Source organism: Euprymna scolopes, chromosome 40, assembly GCF_053919585.1.
Source record: "Euprymna scolopes isolate OS-2025 chromosome 40, ASM5391958v1, whole genome shotgun sequence".
In the NCBI taxonomy this organism is placed as follows: Eukaryota; Metazoa; Mollusca; class Cephalopoda; order Sepiida; family Sepiolidae; genus Euprymna; species Euprymna scolopes.
In genome coordinates, this window is record NC_136521.1 from 1,545,801 (window position 1) to 1,573,713 (window position 27,913).

Here is a 27,913-nt window from a genome sequence, read left to right on the forward strand (position 1 = left end):
CTTCCTTACAACTTGCACAACTCTCATCATCCCATACAAAGTTTTTGTCTTCCTTGAATCTCTTATGCCACTCAAAAACTGTTGATCGATTCATGCAATATAGTCCAAAAGCAGTATGAAGCACTCTATAATATTCAATATTCAATTTCTAAACAGTTTAAAACAGAATTTTATTGCATATCCTCCTTCTATATTATCCTCACGTCCAAATTACATGTTTAAAATTCACCAGCTGTGAAAATTAAGCTTTAGTAATGTGTATTCCAATTTCCGCTGTATCCGTTAATTCGAACCTAAATCCTTAAAATTAGCCAGCCATCTCATTTTATGTATAGCAATAATAGATTGAATTTTTATAAGTCTATTACAATTTAAAATGCCTGTACACAAATGTTTCTAACTTATTTAAAGAACACCGTAGTTAGAATTTTTTTACCTAATTAATGATTGCAATCCTTTAAGTTGTTTCTTTTCCACATATTTTTCAAATGAACATACCTCAAACCAAACTGAAAAGAAATGTTTATATTTTCGGGGAGGACAGTTTAGTTGTCGTAAAACATATTCCATAGAGTGAATAGATATGTGTTTGAAAGCTATGACAATTTAAAAAAAAAGTTGTTGAGTTTATAACTGATAATTAATAAAAAATATTATATGGCCACTATACATTTCCTTTGTTGTCTCGTACCCAACCGTGTTTTTCTACAAGACTGCATTGTAATAGCCTTCAAATACAACTCTCATATTCAATATTTACTTATTTTTACTAGCAGGTGTATATATGTATATATATATATATATATATATATAGTAGTGGATTGTATCTAATTATAATAAATGCGAAATACGCGTAGATTATATATATATATATATAATCTACGCGTATTTCGCATTTATTATAATTAGATACAATCAACTACTGATTGTTTTATTGTATAGTAAAAAATGGAAAGAAACTGAGACGTGTGCATGTGAGTATTATGTTTTTTTTTTCTAAAAAGTTCACTTTTTGTAAGCAAAACGAAAATACTCGAGCAAATATCGAAACCAAACCTAGGGATAATGAGTCGAGTGCATAAACAACTAAACAAGCTTGCTATGTTCTTTACAAAGTGTTTTCCAACCTACTTATTCTTCACAAAAAGAAACTGTTATATGAACGATTCGCGCATGCACAGTTGTAAAATAGTTGACAAACAGAAAAAAACGATTAACCCTACGTATCAATTTTTTGCAATTTTTGTGGCCCAACTCTCTCGGAAGTCATGCAAAGACCCCTGCTCGTCTTCTTAAACTTAAAAAAAACTCGGCTCGTGTCGTCTAAATCTCCGAGATGCGGTCACATTAGATTCCTGGTATGCTGAAAACGAATAACAAAACTCCCACTGACAAGAAAGACAACAGACGCTTTAATTCTATTCTACTGAATGTTAATTTCACACAAAAAAATATTACAGCCTTTTTACAAGATATTGTGCAGTGCTTAGCAAGTTTTAAAAGTCTCAAATCTTTAGTCTTCGCAGACGAAACGCAGACGCGTATGAGTAGGGGGCGTGATCAGTCATTGGAAACGCCGAGATTCACCGCAATCAAATCAAACGGAATCTGCTTAATCTTCGAGCGGGTTAACATTATATAGTGAGGGGGTGTCGGAGTGGAAGTCTCCTAAGTCAATCAAATTACGCCACGCATCTGCGGAATGTATGTCTGCAACTCGACTATAGTCGAGAGTTTTGAAATCTATGGGAACCAAAATCAACATTTAATTCCCATGACCTTAAGGGTCACGTCCCAACATTCAGACAGTTATAGTCCGAAAGATCCCCCAGGCCGATTAGTACAATATATTATTCTAGCATTCTCACATTTCCTGTTGTCTATTTTTCGAATAACAAATATATCTCTGATTTTCAAACAATAAAGTAAAATATATCTATATATTTAAATTCAATCCTACGATATCCGCCGTTGCCTGGAATCTATTAAAGCTATCTCAGTATAGTTATCCGGTCCTCCTTAGGTCCCTGTGAAGTATGATCCTCTCCAAATGGGGAGCAAAACGTTCCCTTAGGTCAATTAAGTCACATTCGCCCCCCTTAGACTCTGTTGTTTCGTCTGAACCAATAGAGTCTAATTCCTCAATACACGGCTCGCCATCAGACCTTCTCTTTCCACACCTCCCTCTGTCCATCGTTGGTTTACCCGTCAAGAAAAAGATAACATATACAATGTCTAGTATCCACCCTTCCATCAGGGTTCTCTCCCTTTTCTCTTTTCTATACAAATGTTGTATTTGCCCTTTTCATACACCATACAACCGCTCGCAACATACCGTTATTACGGGGTGTATACATATCATTCATAGTACGCTTACTTCTCCACCCCATTTTTGTACACCATATCTATGAATGACTACAGGGCCTATGCAGGGCAGAGGCATCGCCATTGGTATCAGGTCAGTCCCGGCCGGATCCAAAACCGAGGGCCACCCTACAATCATTACAACGGCATACGCCCCCCTCCCCTTCGTCTTCCCTTATATTTTTTGTTTTTAAAATGCGTAATGTGTAGCGACCCTCGCAAAGCCGAGTAAAAAAAAATAATAATAATTAAGTCGCTTTTCGTGTTAAGTTGAGTGCACTCCAAACAATTATCCAGCATTTCAAGCCTACACGCGTCACAAATTTTCTGTTGCTACAGAACTATTTTTATAGACAAATGTCTGAGGGAGTATCGTTACAAAGATGATGTTACAGAGTTTTTTCTTTGTACCACAGCTAAATCTCTCTCTCTCTCTCTCTCTCTCTCTCTCTCTCTCTCTCTCTCTCTCTCTCTCTCTCGGTTCAAAATGTTTACATCCAGCGACAAGCAAGAGCAAGATAGGCAACAACACATTAAACTGAAAACCAACTTAATGCGGGTATAGATATCCCGCTTTATGTTTTTTTTTTAATCAGAGATTTGCTTCTCCTAGAAGGGTTGCTTTCACCACGGCTTACGGGATCCCTCTTCACTCCACATACATATGGAAATAAACACATGCATACACACATAATGCACACAAACATACATATGCCTCTATACACACATGCAAACATACACGCATAGAGACACACATATAAGCATACACTTACATATGCATACATACAGGTCCACATACACATAGATACCCGAAGGAGCGTTCCAAAAGTCATATATCCTCAATGATCAGAATGAAGGTGATGGGTACAATTCAATGAGTTTGACATGAATAAAAAATATCCAAAACACACAATTTGTAGAAGAGACAGTAATTCGTTGACGAGTTTGTGCAAGCTTACACAGAAATGGATGTAAGAATCAGAGGAAAACACAAGCCAACAGATTTTTTACACGGTGGTCACCACTTATCAAGGCCCTGAAACCACTCAAGGATAAGGGTTATTGCAAATACAGTACGTTAGTATGGAGATTTGATGAAGTGTTTACTAAAACGCCTGGACTTTTCTTTTTATATAAATAAAATGTTTGTTTATAAGAACCACACTTCTGCTGTAGATAATGATGATGATGGCAAATTTCACACATTTTACAAATTTGTTTTAGGCATACATACATACATACATTTAAACAGACAGTTGAGATTTATATTATAGAAGATGGCCTTGCTGCGTATCTACACGGAACTTATATTATTACTTATCAAGGATGTTCAAAATATCACTGCAGTGTTTTGAAGTTAAATTCATTCTATATTTTTGATAATATCTTTCTGTAATTTAAACACAATCGTCATAAGACATTGCTAATTTTTAAAAAATAAAATTTTAAAATCAATCAATCAATCTTGATTTACGAAAAACAATTTTTTTAAATGTTGCCCATTTTCAGCGTCGCATATTTGTGCTCTTTCTAAAACATTATTCATGACAGATTGCAACATCTCCAGATTATGATTCATCTTCCTTATTTCGTTCCTGATGCTTTCCTCCAATACTTGCAGGGTCTAGGGTTTGACGTTCCGAGGTCTGCCAGCTTGCGGAACGAAAGAAAGGAAGTTAAATCGCAATCCAGATATTCTGCAATCAGTCATGAAAAATGTGTTGGAAAGAGCACATATATACGAAGTTAAAAATAGGCAATATTTAAATATGTTATTTTTCATGAAAAAAGATTGTTGAAATTTTCCATTGTTTTAAGAATAATTACTAATGTCTATCTCAGATTGTGCTAAAATTACAAAAGATATCAACAAAAATAAAGAATCTATTTAAGTTCACAACCCTGGTCTTATAAACCAATCTACAGTTGATTTTTTTAATAGAAGTCACCACTTATCAAGGCCCGGAGGCCACTCGAGGATAAGTCAATGGGATTATAGCGTAGTAATCATAAGTAGTGAAAAAATGCGGGACAGTTCATTAAGAACTTGTTTACGTTGGACTTGAAGACAATCAAATTGTAATCAGCTGGAAAGCAGGCAAATGGAAGAGAGTTCCACAGGCGTGCAGTCCTAGTTTTTTAAGCAATTCCTTTCTGCTTGTGCAGTGTTAAAAGTTCTCAAAGCACGTATGGTGTCTGTTTGAAAAGATGTGATAACGTTGGTTAAATCGAATTTAATTGGCTTATTTGATGATTGAGTTTTGATATTTATTTATTCTCATACAAAACAAATCTAAGACGACTCCCAGGAACATCAATTATCTTCGTGTGAAAATTTCAGATCCATAAATAACGAACAATCACACAGACAGACACTCAGATAGCTAAAGCACCGCTTATTATTTAAAAACCCTGGCGAAAATCCGAACAGTCCTTTCCCAGGATATACATAAATTTTCTGTGACTACCGGATGATTTTTATTATTGGTTAGAGGTGGATGACTTAATTAATATGACGAAACCAGAAAAGAATAAGTAAAACAATTTCTCTAAAATCAACAATCAAATAAACAACGCGAACTTAAAGGAAACCAGGGAATCACTTGATGTAACAATATCAAAAACTAAAATATAACTTAATACTCTTTTTATTGTAAGAGCTCAGATGCACGTACTTGGCATCCATATTCGTAACACCATCTTTAACTAAAGAGCGCAGTCTAAAATCAGATAATTAAATTTTCATCTTCTTTCGACAAGCTTTACAACTCTACATTAATTACTTATGTTTTCCAACCGTTCTCGCTCGAATATTTAGAGATTTAGGAGTTGGATTAGCTTCATGACCCGCTCTATATAATAAGGGAGACGACGCCTTATTTCTATATGATTTTTCCCGTAACAAAGCGCGGGCACGCGTATGCAAATGCATGCGTAATTACGATTACGGTAGGAAAAAGGAATATGATAAAAAGACCGATTATGTTAGAGACGTAAATGCCGTTCGAGATCACGTTCTGAAACATGTTTTATTCGGGAATGTACCCTGAAATAAATGTCGCTGTTACAAAAGAAAATTTGTCCAGTTATTACTTGTTTTATGTTGCTTGCGCCGTACTCTGCTACCGTCTGTTGGATATACGTGTGTAAAAACGTACAACGTTTTTTTTTTGTATTTTTACATAGGGGTCACCACTTATAAAGGCCCGGAGGTCACTCAAGGATAATGATTAATTGGTATACAATAATTAATGGGATTATGGCGTAGTAAACATAAGTAGTGGAAATTTTGTGAATTGGCTTACTTAGAGGGACGATTCATCAAGAACTTGTTTACGTTAAACTTGACGACAATCAAATTGTAGTAAACTGGAAAGCAAGCAATCGGAAGAGAGTCCCACAGGCATGCATTTATAAGAAAGAAACTTTGTTCATAGAATCTACGGTTAGGTTTATGCACAAATAATGAGTGGGGGAAATTATTGATAGTGGTTTGGGCAAGAGGAGTGTTTTTCGTTAAAGTTTGACGAGAAGGGACCATAGGTTAAAACTCAGACGAGCGCTTGCAATGAAAATAACGATGGAGCAGAGACAGGATGCAAGGCTCTTCTGTGGGAAAGAGCTGACAGGGTAAAGAAAAGAGCATCCGCCACTAAGCTATGAATTCTTTTTTGAACAGTTAGCAGCCTCTGCCCAGATGTGGCAACAGTACTCCATCGTTGGCCATAACTGACTTTTATATAGGTAGAGAATTGCATCAGTAGTGAGATATCGTCTGGAGCTGTAGAAGAATCCTACCATTTTTCCAGCGACCCTGGCAATGAATTTGATATACGTGTTCCATTTCAGATCAGGAGTAAAGGTTAAGTTCAGAAGCTTGTCAAAACATGGAGCCTCACCAAGACGAGCTCCATTCATTCTAATTGATGCCAGATGGGGATCAGAGCAGTTATGATATAAATATAGGAGCTTGGTTGCATTAAAAGTAACCAGTCACTGCTGTCCCCATTGGACCACATGTTTAAGATCAGAGGAGAGAACGTCAGAGAGAACATGGTCATTTACGGTCTTTGACGTGTTGCTATAGATTGTAGTGTTTTCAAGCATACATATTAGCGAAATATCTAAGGATTTTTTTGTTACATTCCTAACTACAATAGCCGATGATTGTGTTACAAATGCCCATAATCTACTCGGAGATTCCAATCATCTTGTGATATTAGAAGGCATCACCATCACTTTTTACCAATTATTAAATCAAGCGTTATCCACAACTTCGTAAATACTAAACTTCTTTCAAAGCAAAATATGGATTTCTATAAGCTCGTACTATTACCGATATTTTGACCGTCATTTTTGAACGCATATGCTATACACGGAATTAGATACGAGACGCTAAAATGGTAATCCTTGGTTTAACAAAAACATTTGACAATGTCCGGCATGAAGGACTTTTCATGAAAATTAAATCATACGGTATTTCTCGATGTATGCTTAACATAATCAGAACCTTCCGAGACAATAGACAGATACAAGTGGTCCTAGATGGCGATACGTTTAAAACATGATATTAATGAAGGTCTTTAAAATAGTAGAAGAAATATCGATAAACATATGTCTAAAACATGTTATTGATGCAGATCTAAAAATGGTAAATACTTTAATATTGCAATACAGGATAACAACTGAATACCAATATGTTTAAGATAAAAAAATAGTAAAAAGGAAATATAATTTGGTATATAATAGTAAGGAAAACTAATGAGCACATATCTAAGAAAATGGCAGAAACCCTAGAGGAAGATGTTCAGTCTGTAGTGGAATGGGGTCCAAAATGAATGGTAACGTTCAACGCTGAAAGACAAAGCTCGTTTCCTTTAATACTTACATGAAACCTTACCAACTAGCAATAGCGATGGCTATAGATACTTTACCTGAGAGCACTTTGTTCAAGCTCCTTGGCTTAACATTCACAGGAAACATGAGTTGAAACAGATATATTGAGATTAGTGCTAAGCCTGCTGCAAAGAAGGTTTACTCTCTCTATCGTGCTAGAAAGTTACTTACGCCTGAAAGTATCCTGTACCTCTACAAAGCAACCATTCGACCATGTATGACGTACAAGCCCTTGTACCCCTCGACAAAAATACCCCCGACAAATCTGACAAGCAGCGAAGTTCTACCCCTACACAGTTGAGATCCGTAGATGTAAGAAAGCCTTTTACTCTAATTGCTTCTTCATCAGAACTGCAGGATTTTGGAATTTTTGGAATTCTCTTTCGGTTTCCTGCTTTCCCAACTGTACTGACATGCAGAAGTTCAAGTGTAATGTGAACAGACATCTTGCTGCTTAACTTCCTACATAGTACCCCTGCAACATAGATCTCTAATAGTAGCCCCCTGCATCAAAGTGGCAACGTACCTTATTTGGGGTGAAAATGTAATTTTAAAAAATGCCCTATAATCAAATGCTAGAAACTAAACCTGACAAATAAATTCCTCAAATCTCATCGAGAAACACTGCTCCGGTTTCAAATGCATTGCAAAATGTGTTAAATAACTAAAGTTTCTGCGAAAACATAAAAAGGTATATTTTATTTTGACGTACGGCCCAAAAGCATAACTTTTTATATTGCATCTTCGGGGATCAGGAAATCCTATTTATTTGAACGGAGCATAGAAAGTGATAAAATAATACGAACATTAAATTAGCGTATGCATATTGTAATAAATACATGTTCGAATTATATTATCATATTATCCTCCTATATTAATGTTGGAGACGCCTCTCCATTGGGATTAATGGGCTATCTCATGACGTCACTTCTGTATGTGACGTAACTTCCGGTATCGAGTACCGGTGCCCAGAGTCCGAGATTGGCCCGCGGCCAAGCCATTGAAAAGGGATCCGTTTAAAGATTCCATCATTGCTACTCTTCAGGCGGACGGAGAAATAAAAACGATGTTTGAGCGGAAAGTGAGATCCATTTGTGACGAGCTCTTACTCAAACAGTCAAGGCAACAAGTGACCACTTGTTTACCCAGCAACGTTTCAGATAAGGTAGAAGAGTGTTTTTTTAAAAGTTATAAAAGCAACAAATCATTTTGGGAGGTGGGTTCAATTACTAAGAGAGTCGGTGACATGGTATATATCATCCAAGGACCAACATGTACCCACAAACGTCACCAGAACCAACTAAGAACATGTTGTTCAATTGAAACCAGCGACAGTCTACCATTGAAAGATGGGCCGATAGACACTGTCTTCGAAACTTTTGATATTGCACCTCCTCAACCAACTCCTGAACTACGGTGATCACCCCTAAGAGAAAGGTTACCGAGCCATTGATGGTAAACCCTAAAAGGAAGAGGTACTGACAGCTTTTACGAACAAAAAGCTTGGTAGGGGGTGCTCCTCCATGGGATTAATGGACTATCTCATGACGTCACTTACGATGCCCAGAGTCAGAGATTGGAACACGACCAAGCTGGTTGGGTGCACACGCCCCATCGTTGAGGAATGGTACTGCTAAACTCACTTTGCCTGTAATATTTGTGAATTCATGTTCGTTTCCTAAAAATCCTGTGTTCCTTTCGTTTATTACCATTTAACCGCATAACAATTAGTAAATACGCTTTCACTCGAATCATTTATAATCTGGAAACTGTGGCAAACGTACGTGCGTACGTACTTAAACGATATTACGGTATTAATATATAGAGTATTCTTATCAGGCCCCTTTAAGTATGCTTTATTATGGACACTCTCGCGGAATTATAAACTTAAAGGCAGTCAATTAACGTTTATGCAACGTTCACGACTTCCGTCGGACGAACATTTCGAATTGTCTGCGTCCAATTTGTGCAGTTCCTAGTTTTTAATTTCCTTTCGATATCGTAGTAATTGTCTGGAGGGCAGGAGATGAAAATCAAGCAAACGGAGTCAAAGGTGCTCAAATCTCTCTTCCGGCATATGTCACTCGTACCACTAGTAAACTTAGGTATAAAAATAAATATTAGTTAATATTGTGAATATATATATACATGCATATATATATATATATATATATATATATAAATATATATATATACATATATATATACATATATATTTATTTAAAAACAATATATATACATATATATTTATTTAAAAACAATATATATATATATGTATATATATATATGCATATCTGTGTGTGTGTGTGCTATGTATCACATGTCAGTTATAAAATAGCTGTATAATGCTGGATCGCAAATTCTACAAAACTAAGTCAAACGATTTTATTTAAAAACCATACATTATAAAATCATTTGGGTGTGCTAAGGTTTGATTGATCTTCTATAGGCAGTCAACTTTAGAATCATTTTGCAGGTAAAGTCGGAAAAAAGATACAAGGCCCATTGGACAAACGTCTACCGAACAAAACTTGAGCTATAACAACAAAACCGACAAGCATAACATATATGAATTAAAAATAAAAAATAAATGCTGTTTATATTTTACGTTTGATTTAATTATCAACAATGTTTTACACTGTTTTTATATAAAACTTACATTTTTTAAAAAATATTTTACGTAAACCAACTACATTAATTAAATCGTTTGTGCACAGTTTATTTGTTTGTGTTTCTTACGCAACTAATTTAAGTTTACATCGCATCTGAGTGTTATTACGAGCTGTATATTATAATTTTACTCATAGTAAATAGGAATAAATGTCTATCACTTGCATCAACAGTGAGAAATATAATTAGAAAAAAGAATCGTTTTTCGAATCAGAAATAAGATCCCAAGTTTTTAGATTCTGATACATTAAACATTTTGAATTTTTCCGATTCCCGATTCCAATAATCGCCCCAAAATAATAAACATGGACATATATTTTATATTTCACCTCGTACGTCTGTTTGTTTGTTCGCTCCACTTTTTTATCGAAAAGAATTATGTAATACATTCGATGCAAATTTAAGTTTGATAAAGATTTGTATTTAATGCTAAAATAAATACCAACTTAATCATATTCTGACATCAATTTATCATAATAATATTATTCTAAATCGACGATATATAACTTTTGCCTATTTTTAACAGACAAAAACAATGCTGGGTAAACGGGTCGATTATTATTAGAAAAATAAAGATTTTGAAAACAATGCGTATTTAAAGCTTTGAAGGTTTAGTCAGAAATTTAAGCAAAAACAAAATTAAAAATGTCAACTTTTGAATTTAAAAATAGATGGAGATATGGTTAGAAGTAAAACAGTTTTAGCTTACGTGAACTACACGTGATTTGGTCAGCTTTGCCAGAGTTATAGTTAGCAAAGATGAAAACAATAAGTTAGTGAGCAACGTCTTAGCAAACAGACGTGCAGACAAATCTGTTGGAAGTGGGCTGTATAAAGAAAACCATGTAGAAAAAGACTAAGCGTTCCAAAATCTAACAAAAATTCATGTATGTATATATATATATATATATATATATATATAAAGTCATCCACATACAGTACTGTTTCGCTGATTACAGCTCATCAGTGAAGCTAGTCATTCAACTACCTCAAGCCAGGTTCGAAACCCGACCGTCTGTACGACAGTCAAGCCTTCTAACCATTTCGTTAATTGGCTACTGATGTGTGGGCAATGAATTAACGATGTTTTGACATCGTCCGAATAACTTATCTTGATTTGTATACACAAAGAGTATCGCTTAATACTCTAAATAAACCCATATAAAGTATAACTTGTAGTTATATATATATATATATATATATATATATATATATATATATATATAACTTGAATGCCTACTGGGGAGAACTTGAATGCCTACTGGGGAGAACTTGAATGCCTACTAGACACTGTCCTCGAGTGTCTAAGGTCTCTCTGTACATGGGTTTGTCAGAACAATCTGGTATGAGGATACTTTTCCAAAGAAGTAAACCCTGACCAAATATTTAAAATAACATAATATTCGCTGCCCAAATAATATCTTCTCGCTATGGCTAACTCACATTAGCTTTTACGAGAAATGGTGCACCTTCTCCAAGTGATGTTACCTCAAGTAATAGCACGAAGCTGGATATTCCACCAGACTAGATAAGCTCCTTTCCTGGAATCCAGTAAGACCAAGAGAACAAAATAAAAGATATAATACAATATATAAAAATGGTTAATTGGGGAGAGGAAAATTATGTTCTCAATTTCTTTGTTAACTCAGTGCTTTATATATAAAGAACTTAAGTGGAACATTCGAATATCTATGTATCTCATATAGACTTCAAGTGTTAGCCCAAGGTTGTGGGCCCCTTGATTTCTGAGAACTTCGACTGAAGTAAAATAAAACAAAAAAAAATAGTAAATAATTATAGTAAATACTCATTATAATAATTATTATAGCTAATATATAATGACTTTATAATGTACGGTTTTTAAATAAAATCGTTTGACTTAGTTTTGTAGAATTTGAGATCCAGCATTATACAGCTATTTTATAATTAACATGTGATACATAGTACACACCGATAAATACTTATATATATACACACACACACACACACACACACACACACATATATATATATATATATATATATATAATCACATAATGACCTAATATTATTTTTATACCTAAATCTATTAGTAGTACGAGTGACATCTGCCGGATGGCAGATTCAAACACAGCAACGCAGCCACCTTTGACTCCATTTGCTAAATTTTTATCTCCTGTCCCTCAGATAATTGCTAGGATATCGAAAATGAGCTAAGATTGAAAGAAGGAAGAAATTGATTTTTCAATATTTTCCATGCATTTTTGTTAATTTTGAATTAAAATTTCTATTTTGCAGATCATTATTATTATAGCATATAATAATATGGGGAAAACGTAATCCTAAAAATGTTAAGACCGCATCTTGGTGAGGATATAAAAAAAAACTGAATTGCAGGATTAAGGCAGTCCAATATGACTTACAGGCAGATTTTTTTATATTTTAAGAAAGGAAAATGTGAAAACATCTCTTTGTGTAGTTAAGCGAATTGTTCAAAGTTTCGAAGTCGAACGCTTAGTAAAAGGGAAATCTGGATCTGGTCGCCCTAGAGCATCCACTTTGAAGGACGACCAAAGGACGAATTCAAAAGGGTCTTGAAATTCTCTTTCTAGATATACAATATCTAGACAAATGAAAGAAATGTGATTTTCTTCTAAAGGTGCGCAAAGAAGCCATTTTTATCTTAAAAGAAGATCAATGATAGAAAGGGATTTCTCGTATTATGGCAAGAAAGATACAGACTGGTTCAGGAATATTTACTGGTTAGATGAATCAAGATTTTGTCTTGTTAGTGATGCTCCTGATGCTCCAGAACGGTGCAATCAAAGTACTGAAGAAAGATTTTCGACAAGTGGCATAAAAATGATAGTTAAACACGGTAATGGAGGGATAATGGTATGGCGAACTTTTACTGCAGCAGGAGTTGGGGAACTTATAAGATGTGAGAAGTCAATCAATGCAAAATAATACATTCGAATATTAGAAACAGGAGTGTTACCAAGTATCCAGAAGCTGGGAATATCCCAGAACATTATTTTTTAACTTGATAATTCCCCCTGGACACACTGCTAAAGTCACAAAAAATTGTTTTCTGATAATTTAAATGATGTGATATTTTGGCCAGGTCAAAGCCCCGATTTAAACCTCATCGAGAATATTTGGTTCATAATATCTCGTGCATTGGCCGTAAGAACTTTTTCGAACAATGACAAATTGTGGGAAGCTGTGCAAAGCGAATGGAATAGCATCTCCGCTTGACAGTGTTTTACTTTGGTTGAGAGCATGTCTAAAAGGATTAATCTTTTGAAGAAAACAAAAGGGAATGCGATTCCATCTGAAGCATTTATTAAAGTAAATGTCTTGTTCTGTGGTTTTAGTCTCGTTTAAGTTTCCTAGCTTTTAGTGCAATAAAATGTATAAAATTTGTTTGGCCCATTTTTTTTTTTTACTCACGAGTGTAGATTATCTTGAAGTATTGTTTCTAGCAAGTTACATCAAGCGGCCCCATGCCTTGTGTAGAGCAATTTCCATAAATAATACACAGTGCAGCATAAAAACAGGTAATATAGCTTGTTGCTAGTCAAAGTTCTAGAGTTTATTATTTTATTGTTTATTTTGTTTTTGATAGAATTTACGAATAGTGTAATTTTCTAAAGACGTATGTATTAATACTTTAATTCTATGCTTAAGTAGCGTGTTTTCATAAAATTTAATTAAAATTAAAGATGAATAATCTACTTCCTATTTTAAAAAAATCTGTATATTTATAAAAGTGAAATTGTCTATTTGTGTGCCTTTGTGTACATTTCCCTACCAAACTACTCCGTCAATTTTAAGTCTACATACTCGAGATTTGACATAAGAGGTATTGAGATTAAGAAACATCTTTTTAAAAAGTTTTCTGCCAGAAATTTGACTGTTAAGGGGGCAAAGTTCAACGATTTGACCTTTGAAAACTCTACCAAACTCCTCCGCTAATTTGGAATCTAAACACTTGAAATTTTAAATGTAGGTTATTTGGGCATCAATCAACTTTTTAATTTGATTTGAGCCCTAAACAATAAATGTTAGGGGTCTAAATCGGGATCAAATTTAAACAAAAATTGACTTCTGTTGTCTCTACCAAATTACTCAGCCAATTTTTGCTCTAAACATTTGATTTTTTTTACATAGAGTGTATTTAGAAATAGAGCAAGATTTTTACTCGTTTTTTTCTGATATTTTCTACCAGCAGGTCAAAGTTAATTAGATGTGCCCTTTGCGGTCTCTAGCAAACTATTCAGATAATTTTCGGTGTAAGCATTTGAAATTTTACATAAAGGATATTCAGGCATGCAGCTAGTTTTTTTTTATTAGTTTTTAGGCGAAAATTTGTCTTCCAAGAGATCAAAGTTCAACGAGTTGATCTTTGTAGACTCTACGAAACTGCTCCGCAAATTTTGGATCTAAAAACTTGAAATTTGGGATATAGGTCACTTGGGCATGAATCACCATTTTCAATATATATATACATACGCACATAAAGTTATGAACAATACAAAGGGCCTGAGAAAAGCCGGTATGAACTGCTAGTAACTATTAAAAACAACCGACTATAGAATTATTAAACGACACGTTTTCATAATTTAAAATACAATATTCTTTAACTTTTAATTTGCATTGATTCCTATAGTGTCTTGATAAAAATGCTATAATAAATTAACAGACATATTTTTGGTTTTCCATGAGAATTTATGTAAACATGTATCGTTAGAATAAAACTTTCATACTTAATATGTTCATTAATTTATAATAGTAGTCTACCGATATTTTTTAAATGAACACAAGAATTAAGTCATGTTTTTTCTTAACAATCTACATGCCCCGTTGTGTCGGGCTTTGTTAACGCTTTACTTTTTAATGTTAATAATAAATGTGAATGGTAGGACGGCTTTTCGTTATAGTGAAATACGCTTCAATATATTTTAATTCATGCAAATTGTGTATTGATTATGACAGAGTAAGTGATCTATTTAATATTTAAATTCATATATATATATATATATATATATATATATATATAAAGCTGATCGTATGTGTGTGTGTGTGCGTGTGTGTTGTCACGAATATGCTATTTTGACTGAATTGACTATTTAAAATAAAAACTGATTACATATAATGATAAAAGATTATCGAGGATCAGGAATGGGTATGTTTGATCTGGCAGAACCATGGTTCATTAAAATTGCGGTGTCTGCGTTCGCGCCTGGCCCCCAAGGTATGGAAATAAAAAATGTAAAAAAAAACGTTTACAAGGGTATTTGATATAGATGTACATACGAATACTTTGATAAGTATGTTTCAACTTTAATATGGATGGTATGATAAAATTGTGGGACCAGTGTTCGCGCCTGTACTCCATGAAAATATGGCACAAACTTTAACAAAGACTTTTCATATATATTTGCGTAAGTATACTTTGATAATTTTGTTTCAATTTCAAGAAATATGCTATAATAAAATTATGGAGTGTTCGTTCGCGCCTGACCTCCATAGAATGTAAATATGTCACAAAGTTTAACAAGATTTTTAAAAGGAGTGAGGATCCACAATAACACCTTAACTTTAATCTTAATTCACGTAAGCTTTTATTTATTAATTTTTTATTTATTAATTTTTTAGTTGAATCATATTGTGTCGAATCAATTCACCTTATAAATTTACATTCTTATTAAAAAAGGACGGAACTTTAGACAATTCTCGACAAAAATTTTCCATAACTCTGTTTTTTTCCTTCTGCACTTGCACGTGACACTCTTTCGAAAATAGATAAATAATAAAAAATAAGAACGTAACTTGTTATTGTGTCAAAGGAAGGGAAAAATCCTGCTCACGTGATTACGTGTCTTTTTAAAAACATTTACACACCCTTTTTATTTTTATTTATATATCTGTTTAAACTTTTTTGTCAGTGTACTAGAAGGAATTCAGTTGATTACAACCCTTTCTGCGTATTCTTTACATTACAATAGTACAACCCTTAATCCGACGGCGCAATACTACACCGCTCAATGCAATAAAACTGAAACGAAGCTATTCTGCTTGAAAAGGGCGCCATTTTCTTCTTATTCATATTTTTATCGATTTTTTGCTTTAACAAACTAAAGTAATTACGTGTTTACTTTTTTAATATCCCATTTTGCTGTTTCGCATTATTTTTTACTAAAGTAAGTACAGCTTCATTATTTTTCAAAACTGTTTTTGTTTCTTTGTTTTTCGATATTTCTTCGATATTATTTATTAAGAGTGTTTAGCTGAAAAGTCAACAAACGACTACCCGAAAAAATAAATATACAAGAAATAAATGTTACCATAGTTAATAAAAGTTCAGTTTATGTTTTTCTGGTTTTGAAATAGTTTTTAATGTTCTTTACTTGAAATAATTTCAGCGAACCGAAATTTAAACGAAATTTGAGGCGATAACTATTTAAACGAATTTTTATATAAACTACACATGCCATAATCGAATATTCCTCAAGCACAAAATAACGGAAAACATTAAAATATGTTTATAAATATTCCTTACGTTGACGGAACTCTCTTAAATTGTTAACACAGAATGCTCAGGTGCCCTTCCTTCAAATTGAAAACGGGGCTTTCCATTTCAAAGTGGCTGCAATTTTTTTTCTTACCGGTTCGTGAATTAAATTTTTTTTTTTTTACAAACTACTTAAAATACAAACCAATGAACTTTTCGACCATAAAAGTAAATTTTATTGACTATGGCAACATTTATTTCTTGCATATTTATATTATTATTATATATATAATATTTTCTCTTTGTAAGGAAACAACATTTTGTTAGGCACTCCTGGCTACGAATGGAAACAAAGTTGATATAAAAATGTATTTTCGCGAAAATTACCTTTACTTTCATCATATTTGGCTTAGAGTTAAATTGTTGGGTATCAAAACCTATCTCTTTACAACCCCCTCATTTTCATAACATATCATACTTTCATCAATCACAATCTATTTTCTGTAGGCTGTTTTTGAACCAAGTCAACGAACGGTACTTCTGCTAGAATATTATATGAAGCAGAACTTCTCTGTGTTTGTCTGGTTACGAATAGGCTCCTATATGGTTGACTCTTATAGAAGACTGATCACATATAATGATAAAGGATGTATCGAGATACAGGAATGGGTATGTTTGATCTGGCATATTGATGATTCATTAAAATTGTGGCGTCTGCGTACGCGCCTTGTCCACAATGTATGAAAATAAAAAATTAAAAACAAAAAAAAACGTTTACAAGTGTTTTTGATATAGATGTACATAATAATAGTTTGATAAGTATGTATTAACTTAAATAGAGATGGTATAATAAAATTGTGGGTTCTGCGTTCGCGCCTGGCTTCCATAGAATGGAAATACACACAGACTTTAATAAAGACTTTTCATATCTATCTGCGTAAGTATACTTTGATAATTATGCTTCAGTTTGAAGAAATATAGTATAATAAAATTATGTGGTGTTCGTTCGCGCCTGATCTCCATAGAATGGAAATATGTCACAAAGTTTAACAATTTTTTTTTAATATAGATCTACAGAATATTATGATAAGTGTTTCAGTGTGAACAGGTATGGTATAATAAATTATGGGGTTTATCTATTTTATTTTTACTTTCATCATATTTAGCTTTGTGATTGATACCCCCAAATTCGAAGCTATCTCTTTACAACCCTTCCTTTTCATAACCTATCATATTTTCATAAATCAGAGTCCATTTTCTGTAGGCTGTTTTTGAACCCAGTCAACGGCGGGTACTTTTGCTAGTATATATATATATATATATATATATATAGTACTAGTTTCAAAAGTTAAAAACACTTACAAGTGTAATATCAGCTAGACTCGAAACCAAAACATTTAGCGCTTTAGCCTTATACCTTACTGTTTGAGCCATCGACGAATAAATAAACAAGCTGCTTTAAAATAAACGAATTGAAACGAGGAATGGATTTACGCATGCTCTGAAATAATATATGCGGACAAGTTACAATGAAAATTTTGCAGTTCACTTTCCCGCATATGTCTTAGCTTGTTATTCATCCATCCAAACACAGATTAACCTCGTTATAACTCATCATAGGTGTATGATTACTATTTCCTTTTAATTTCAGTGGCATGTTATCAGCAATTTAAGAATTTTTCTGTTAAATATTTTAACACAGACCCATACGTATACATCTACTATTTTATTTATATAAATTTAGTCCTTTTCCTTGTGAACCAAAAATAAATGCATATGTTTCCTGTCGATTGGGATTAGCTGACTCTACTGACAAAATTTTTATTACACTATAACTTTAGCCTATTCTAGACTTCAATTGACAATTGTGAGAATTTTCGGTTATCCATTTACTAGATTAACTCTGTCATATTCAAAGGGGCATGTTGATTTCAAACAGGATGGGTTGGTCAACCCGTGGTTTATTAAACCCTTTTACCGATGTATTGTACTTTAAAGTCGCCTTCAAAATAAACAATATTTCTTACTCTTATCCCTTGTCAGCCCTATAGCTCTTCAAGCAAGAGGGCTATACATTGTTCAACAAGTGAATAAGGTGTTTGTTTATGTTCGTGCGCCAGTTGCCGTCAGCGTGGGTCCAATAATTAAAATTTTGTACATACTTTTCAACCGGTTCACAAGTTTGAAGTTTGTAGACTTGTGGAATAAATTGAACTATTACTTATTATATGTATATATAAATATATATATATATATATATATATATATATATATATATGTATATATATATGTATATATATATATATATATATATATATATATATACAGGATGTCCAAAAAATCTGGCTGAATTATGTAGCCAAACTTTGTGGACACCCTGTAGATTATACAGCCAGACTTTGTCAGCACCCTGTAGATATGTACCAATACTTTTTGAGAACCCTGTATATTATGTAGCTAAACTTTGTGGGCACCCTGTAGATTATACAGCTAGATTTCGTGGACACATGTAGAGTATGTAGCCAGACTTTTTGGGTACGCTGTAGATTATGTAGCCAGACTTTGTGGGTACCCTGTAGATACTGCAGCTAGACTTTGTGGAAACCCTGTATATATATATATATATATGCATATATATATATATATTTATATATATATATATATATATATATATACTTTTATGTTATTTTATAAATATTCCAAGAGTAACGGTGTTATAACAAAATAAACGATAATATAACATAAATGGTACAACACATATACATTAAATTTCTCTGTGGATCGATGATATTCATAGCATGTGTATATGTTTTAAAGTTCAATTCATAATTTTTGTAAAAGTATGTCCTGTTATTTTCTTATAAAATACATTTTAGTGTGTGTAGGCGTGGGTGTTTGTATGTGTGTGCAATCTGTGTTTAATTTTTTTCCTCTTTCCTACCATGTTTTAAGTTAGTAAACTAAATTGCAAAAATATATTTGTCACTATCCTATGGGCCTCTACCTAATTAACATCAATTCCCATTGATAAAAATGATTTAAAAAACCGCCTTTTCTTCTATTTAACATAATTTTAATTTTAAACGATTTATAACACTAGGACTTGTATAAACGTAAGTATTTGATTAGTTCTTGTTTCGTAGTTTTGTTTGTTTTCATTGGGCAACAACTACAAAGAGAAATGCCTTATGTAGCGGATCAATAAAAACAAAAACTTGAATCAGTACAATTTAGATAAATTAAAACCAATAGAAAATGGAGAAACAAAGTCTCATTGAAAATGTACACTGTTAACTTACTTTAAAAGTACTAACGAAATAATCAGTTAAGAAGCATGGAATATTGAATAGTCAACCTTGGAACGTTTGCCAGACAATCTTTTGTTGGCACTAATAACTTAATTTCGTTAAAGCGTATAAATACAGATGTTTTCGTGTCGTTGTCAGCAAAGACGAACTTGCAGTTGCTCGAAGAAGTTCAACAGCGAATCCAGCCATGCCTAACTACACCCTCCATTACTTCAATGGCCGCGGCCGTGCCGAGTGCATGCGTATGATGTTCCATATGGCCGGCGTCAAATACATGGACAAGAGATACGAATTCTCCGACTGGGATCGTTGCAGGAATGGTAAGGAATATCTTTAAAGAGTTTTTTCTTCAATTAGTTAGAATAACTAAACTTATAGTGCAATTATTCCAATAGTTTTAAACATATGAATAACATTTTAAAACTATAATATGAATATTTATTTTTATATAATAACTGGCTTGTTTAATGTCTGTCGTCGGAGAAGATTTGAAATCGCTCTAATCACAGGTGCTTGTTATCTTTTCTGATGGTCAATAGACTGAACACAACTCCACCATATCTAACTATAAATCCCCATATTGTTTGCGAGAATGACATGGACGATAGATACAAATCTTTCAACTACGATTGTATCGGTAATATCTAGCATGTAAACGTATAACGTAATTTTATTTTGTTTTTAATAAGAACTTTTTAATGGTACACGAACCAGACAAATGTCCAGTTAGAATTTAAAAAAAATCTAATCAATTTGAATGCACGTAGAATGTTTATATATACGGCACAATCACGTTGAAACACCGGTTCTCGCCAGATCACAGAAGTAAAGCAACGTTGAGCTTGGCTAGTACTATATGGGTGACCATTTAGGAAGGCGATGCGTTGTATGTACCGCGAGGAAAAATACCAGGTTGAGAAACTGAAGCGGTCTATTTTCTCTCGAGGGTAGATGGGACTCTCTTAAGCCATGGTAGGCATTCCATCTAGTGATGGCTTCGCGATAAAAAATACCCTCGATAGCCGTGACGAAGCATCAAGTATTCGGCTACCGACAAGATTTGAATGACATTACACACTCGTGTAGTAAGTTCAATTTCGGCTACGGCCGCACTGGATGGATAGATGGAAGGAGAACGCGGCACAAGACTTTTCTAATATGCCATCCCGTGTTAGGACGGTTGGGACAATTTGAAAAAATATTTATTTCTTTAGAATTTAGTTCAATTTTTTTATGGAAATTGGTTCTGGACACGGTTTCAAACAAGGTATATTAGGTGCTAAACTGTTTATACTTCAAGATCAAAAATTTGCCAAGAAGAAGGGTGAGATAAATCGAATAAGACACAGAAAACAGCCATTCTTCACTCTTTTGTGAGAAACATCGTTCATGTTTTGTGAGACTTGAAGGATAGCGAGAGTCATCCGGATGCGGAAAGTAAACCCGAGATCCACTTATTCCCCTACTTGAAAAGAAGAAGATAATATACAGTTAATTAATACGAAGAACGTATGTGTATATGACCATGTTTCTCTTGTTTTTAATTAATTGTGGATAACTAGTACTCACATAAATGAAAGTAAGTCTGTTATTACAATCAAATTTGAATATTTTCTTTTCCAGATTTTCCTTGTAATTACCTCCCCTGTCTGGAGATGGACGGTGGCATGAGAATGCCCGAGACCATGGCCATCTGCAGGTACTTGGCCCGTGAATACAGTAAGTCAGACAGAAAAAAAAATATTCATTGTATACATTACATTCGATTATTTTAATATACAATGTACACAAAATCAGTCATTATTGTAAATATATCACACATTTCAAGGGAAAATGAGGAGTGACTCCCACACACACGTGCACACACGTACACACACACACACATATATATATCTATAATTTAAAGCTGACCGCCTGTGTGTGTGTGTCTGGTCACGAATAGGCTCCTATATGGTTGACTATTATAGAAAACCGATCACATATGATGATAGAAGATGTATCAAGATACAGAGATAGGTATATTTGATTTGGCATAATGATGATTCATTAAAATTGTGGGGTCTGCGTACGCGCCTGGTCAACAAATTATGGGGAAAAAAACGTTTAAAGGTGTTTTTGATAAAGATGTACATAATAATACTTTGATACGTATGTTTTAACTTAAGTAGGGATTATATAATAAAATTGTGGGGTCTGCGTTCGCGCCTGGCCTCCATAGAATGGAAATAGGCACGAACTTTGATAAAGACTTTTCATATCTAACTGCGTAAGTATACTTTGATAATTATGTTATAGTTTGAAGAAATATGGTATAATAAAATTATGGGGTGTTCGTTCGCGCCTGACCTCCATAGAATAGAAATATGTCACAAAGTTTTACAAAGTTTTTTTAATATAGATCCACAGAATATTGTGATAAGTGTTTCAGTGTGAACAGCTATTGTATAATAAATTATAGGATTTATATATTTCATTATTACTTTCATCATATTTTGCTTTGGTTTTGATACCCTAAAATTCGAAGCTATGTCTTTACAACCCTTCCTTTTCATAACCTATCATACTTTCATAAATCAGAATCCATTTTCTGTAGGCTGTTTTTGAACCCATCAACGAGGGGTACTTTTGCTAGTATATATATATATATATATATATATATATATATATGTATATATATATATATATATATATATATATATATATATATATATATGTTCGCTTAAAGGTGTAAGAATTGGTATTAAATCTCCTGGAAGTATAATAAGAATAAAAAAAAAAAAACATTGAATAAAAATCTAAAACTGTTTCTAGAACTCATCAATAATGCAAAATATTTTATTAATAAAGGAAAAAATATACGATTCAATTTCTTTATTTAGTAAGCTTTTTAAATTTTTTGTAGAGTTCTAAGCTATGTAGGTATAAATTTCTCATAATATAAACAAAAACTTGACTATAACGACGAAGCGCTAATTAGACGACAAATCGTCACCCACCCACCACAAATCGGCCACACACTGAATCCGCTATATCGGATCCGCCGCACCGTTACGCATCAAAACTCAATAAAAAGGAACACAGTAAATTTAATATGCTTTATTCACGATAACCGAAAAATAAAGATTATATTTTTATACGTCATAAACCAATCTTTTGTGCAGATTTCTACCCCAGGAGTTCCATGGATATGATGAGGTGTGACTACATCGCTGATTGCTTCTATGAAATCATGCACGATTACATGAGGTACTACCACTGGAAAAACGGACGCTTCAGGGTGAGTAAACTATGTCAGCATTCTGTCAATAACCCACCTCTTAATCTGTAAATACTAAGATTATGTCTGAAGTGTTAATCGAATTGTGATTCTTAGCTGTTAATATATTTTACGTCGAAATTAACACCTTCAATATCTATTTTGATTCATTTTTTCTGTGTATATGTTGACTTATTTAAAATAATTGTAAACATGTTTTCATTTCCAGTACAACATGAATGACTACGGTTTCGGTGGAGAAGGAAATTGCAGCAACTACGACGTAAGTTCTGTTCTTTATCTTGTTTTTCTCTTTTCTAAATGTCATTAGGATTTTTTGTGCATATATATATATATATATATATATATATATATAATTCATTTAATCACATAAATTAATATACGATAATATAATTTAATGCGTACATTTTCAGTATTTACTTCAACAGTGCTCAATACATAGGTATAGCTAGGTAGTAAGTTATAAAAATATATATGTCATTTAAACTACATAAAATATTCCGGGTTTCATTCGCGTGAGAATTCGTCAGCATAAGCCTGACGAATTCTCACGAGAATGAATCGCGAAATATTCTGTGTAGCTTAATTGTCATATACATTTTCATAACTATATACACACACACACACACACACCCACACACACACACACACACACACACACACATATATATATATATATATATATATATATATATATATATATATATATATATATATATATACGTTTTATTTTTTATTACCGTATCTTTCTGTTAAGTTATATTATTGTTTCAGCTACCCGGCCGTTTGTTTTTGGCCGTCTGCAGCTTCCTCAGACTTTTACAGAAATGCTCGTTATGATGGGATGAAAGAGTGAATATATACACACACATATATATATATATATATATATATATATATATATATATATATAAATTTTAGTGACATCAATATCGTCGGTTTCAAAAGTTTAATCAACCAATTCTAAATCAGTTTCAAATTGTCTAGTATGTAGCCAAGTGATTTAAAATTAATTGATAACTATATTCAATGTTTACATCAACAATCCGCGCACACACACACACACACACACACACACACACACACATATATATATATATATATATATATATATATATATATATATATATATATATATTAGCTAGCAGCTCAGCGTTGCCCCATCGTACAGTAGACTTATACATGACATTTTAATTTATGCAGATTGTGTATGCATGTATTATAGAATCAATCATCTGTAGAGCAATTCGCAAAAAATAATAAAATAATAATTATAATGTTGTTCATCACCGATATAAGCTTATTTAATTCTTTGATATGCGATAAATTTGAATATCGTACTTATGCAACGATGTTCCTATTATAAATTGCATATTCACACAAATATATTTATATATATATATAAATCGAAAATCTAATATATAAAAGGCTATATATATGTCTGCCTGTCTCTCTCTATATATTTTCAAACTCTATCTCCTCTGAACCTAAAAGTCACAGAGCGGCGCTAAGAACCGCAAACAATTGCATATTTTCTAGGTCATAGTTTTATGCGTATTAAGCCGGTTAAAATAGTTGTTAGGGGGTAAAAAATGGACAAACTTGAAAAAATATTGTTAAGCATTTTTTAACATTCAAGTTAGTTTCTTTTTTCTTTTTTATTTTTACTAAGTTTATATGCATGTCACGTAGGTACAGTAGAAACGTCATCAAGTTTTGATGCTATATATTTCGATTCTAGCTGATGGTACCTGAATACTTCTTTTTTACTTTTGAAATCACGACTCTATAATAATATATACGATATATGGACAAATTAAAATATTCCCTCCCTGCTAATCCATTGCATAAAATTATTATACTTTTCCCTAATTTTATTATTACATTATTGTTTATTTTATACAAAATTTCCGTTTTATAAAATATCCGTATCACGAAGTGCAATGGAGGTATTAACGATTGCTCCATTTTTTTTTTCAGAATTATATGTACTGGAGATACATGAATACATTCAACCGCGTTATGCCTTTCATGGAGAGGACTCTGTGCATGCGCAATGGTGGCAGCCAGTGGTTCATGGGTGACCAGGTAAGTTTCAGCATTTTACCCCAGAAAGAGATTTTAAAAATAATCCACACACACACACTTTCTCTCTCTGTCTCTCTGTCTCTCTGTCTCTCTGTTTCTCTCTCTCTCTCTCTCACACACACACACACGTATGTATGTATGTATGTATGTATGTATATATATATATATATATATATATATATATATATATACGTTTTATTTTTTATTACCGTATCTTTCTGTTAAGTTGCATTATTGTTTCGGCTACTCGGCCGTTTTGTGGTCGTCTGTAGCGTCCTCAGACTTTTACAGAAATGTTCGCTATTTTGGGATGAAAGAGTGAAAGTGTGAATGACGTCAGGGGGGGTGCGAGGAGGCCGGAAGAGGAAGAGAGGAAGGGAACAAGGAGGGAATGTTGGGGGGGGGCGTTTGGTATGTCGATAATGTTTTAGTTTTGGGGTTTAAGGAACTTGTGGGGGAGGGTATGATAAGTTAATTTCTGGTGTGGCTGAAGGCATAGGGATACATGAGGGAAAGAGGAATATGTGGGGGTGGGAGGAGGGGGTTACTATAAAGCACTTTCTTCAGTTTTTATTAATTACAATCTCCACTAAATATATATATATATATATATATGTGTGTGTGTGAGTGTGTGTCTGTATGTGTGTGTGTGTGTACAAGGGAAAGAAAAGAAATAAAAAATGTAAATTAAAATGCACAATTAAATTTATTGATTGATTGACATAATAATCCAAAAATCCATATCTCAAATTTTCAAATAATGCTCTTCTTGTTATTATTCTCATGAGAGAAAGGAAATAAATGTGCAAATTATTATTTTAGTAGAGCTAGTATTTGCTGGCTATAGCATTAAATGAAATACCAATTAATAACTGTTAGTCATTAATTCCCCTTCCAAAAATCTGTTTATGTTTGTTTAAAACATATGAACAAAAATAGAAACCAACTAATTATGTAAAATGTTCAAATTATTGGCCATTCTGGTCCATGAACAGCTGACGATACTCTCTGATTGGATCGGAAACGTTCCTAATCAGTTCAATCGGTATGATAACACAATGGTTGCTTTCAATTTATTCATTATAGCTCGTTTTGTGGTGTAAATCTAGTGTGTAACATGCCACCTACATCGCCCCCCCCTAAAAAAAGAGAAAAATCAAGGGAGGGAGTGGTTCAAATCCGGTGAACGTGAACAGTACTCGATACTTCCTCTTCGATCTAACTATCTGTTTCGCAGGTGACTATCAAGATATGCTCTTTTGTCATGATGCTAGTGGGAAAGTGCTCCATTCTGCTGGTTTATTCCTAAACATCTCTTGGGAACGTGGTATAGCGTAATCATATAGCAAGTTATGATAATTAAAACAATGTATTGATTTGATTGGGACACGCTGTATATATATTCTTTGATATATAGTACTGATAGTACTGTTTCACTACATAACATCAGTGCAGCTAAGCTATATATATATATATATATATATATATATATATATATATATATTCAGAATAATGAAGATATATAATGAAGATATATATATATATATATATATATATATATATATATATATAATGCTGGTGAAAAAATAATGGAAATAGTATTCCGACAAAATAGAGAGAAGTCTTGAAATAAAAACGAAACGTTGATGAACACATAATACGGTTTGTTCCTTTTTATTCTCTTTCTCCCTCCCCCCTCTCTCTCTCTCTCTATATATATATATATATATATATATATACATATATATATATATATATATATATATATATATATATATATATATATATATATAGTCCAGAATAATGAATTATAATATTTGCTTATATTTTTCCTCCGAGGGGATGCATAAACATCGAAAAATCATGGGTTAAGGAAATATTTTTTTTACTATTCTGTATTCTTTGGCTTGCATACAATAAAATTTCTATGTTTGAAATTTAACTTTTTCAAATCACAAATTTTTAAATTCCTAAATTAGGAGATATATATATATATATATATATATTTTTTTTTTATTATTTTTTTACTATAATAATTAAATACCTACAGCCACTAGCGTTTCATTCTTTCGGGAATCCTAAGTGCAGGGTGTCACGATTAATACCAGTCGTACGATTCGAACCCCCGCATCACGATACATCTCTGGCTCGATTAGCGAAGACCTAATCCATTCGGCTACCATAAACCGCTTGAAATAACGTTGAATTTAAACATTTTAATTTTAAATGTTCATTTACGTCAGTCAGAAAGTGATCTAATCGTGATACGATGATCTATGCATAAGATCTAAATTGACCGACTTTAATTCAACTGAAAGTGCTCAACGATAAGAAATATATATAGGTATAGATATCTGTGTATATAATGTGCATATAATTATTCAAAATCGATGCAACCTAAAATTTCTTTTGTTTTTTCTTTCTATCTCAGATGATGTGGTGTGACATGATGTTCTATTGTTGCATGGAGAACATGTACAGGGACTACCCAAACATGTTCAGCAGCTACCCCAAGATGATGGGTCTCTACAACAGGTTCTCCAGCCACCCCAAGATCTGCAGTTACCTGAAGAGCCGTTGCAACACCTGCTGGTAAACAGTGACAAACTTTAAGGAATGTGATTTTGAGTTATTCAAAAAGATTTAGTTTTAAATAAAGCTTTTTTATTCATTGAAGTTCGATCCCTGCCATTCTGTAACTATTTGAACCAGTAACATGTTATTTAATAATAAAAATATATGCATTCATTAAAATTTGTGTTTTCTTTTTTTTTTAATTCTCAATGACTTTGAATTTCTGTCGTAATAATATAT

General features: G+C 32.9%; 1 protein-coding gene across 1 annotated transcript in view; it reads left to right on the plus strand.

Moving 5' to 3' along the window:
- The window catches only part of LOC145265260 (S-crystallin SL20-1-like), a 31,375-nt gene extending 3,680 nt beyond the window's left edge, over positions 1–27,695 (plus strand). The window contains exons 2-7 of the mRNA XM_080121043.1: positions 19,873–20,054; positions 21,358–21,453; positions 22,896–23,011; positions 23,220–23,273; positions 24,992–25,099; positions 27,531–27,695. Coding sequence (XP_079977169.1) covers positions 19,873–20,054; positions 21,358–21,453; positions 22,896–23,011; positions 23,220–23,273; positions 24,992–25,099; positions 27,531–27,695 — 721 coding nt within the window. The remainder of the gene's footprint in view (positions 1–19,872; positions 20,055–21,357; positions 21,454–22,895; positions 23,012–23,219; positions 23,274–24,991; positions 25,100–27,530) is intronic.
- Positions 27,696–27,913: the final 218 nt, after the last annotated feature.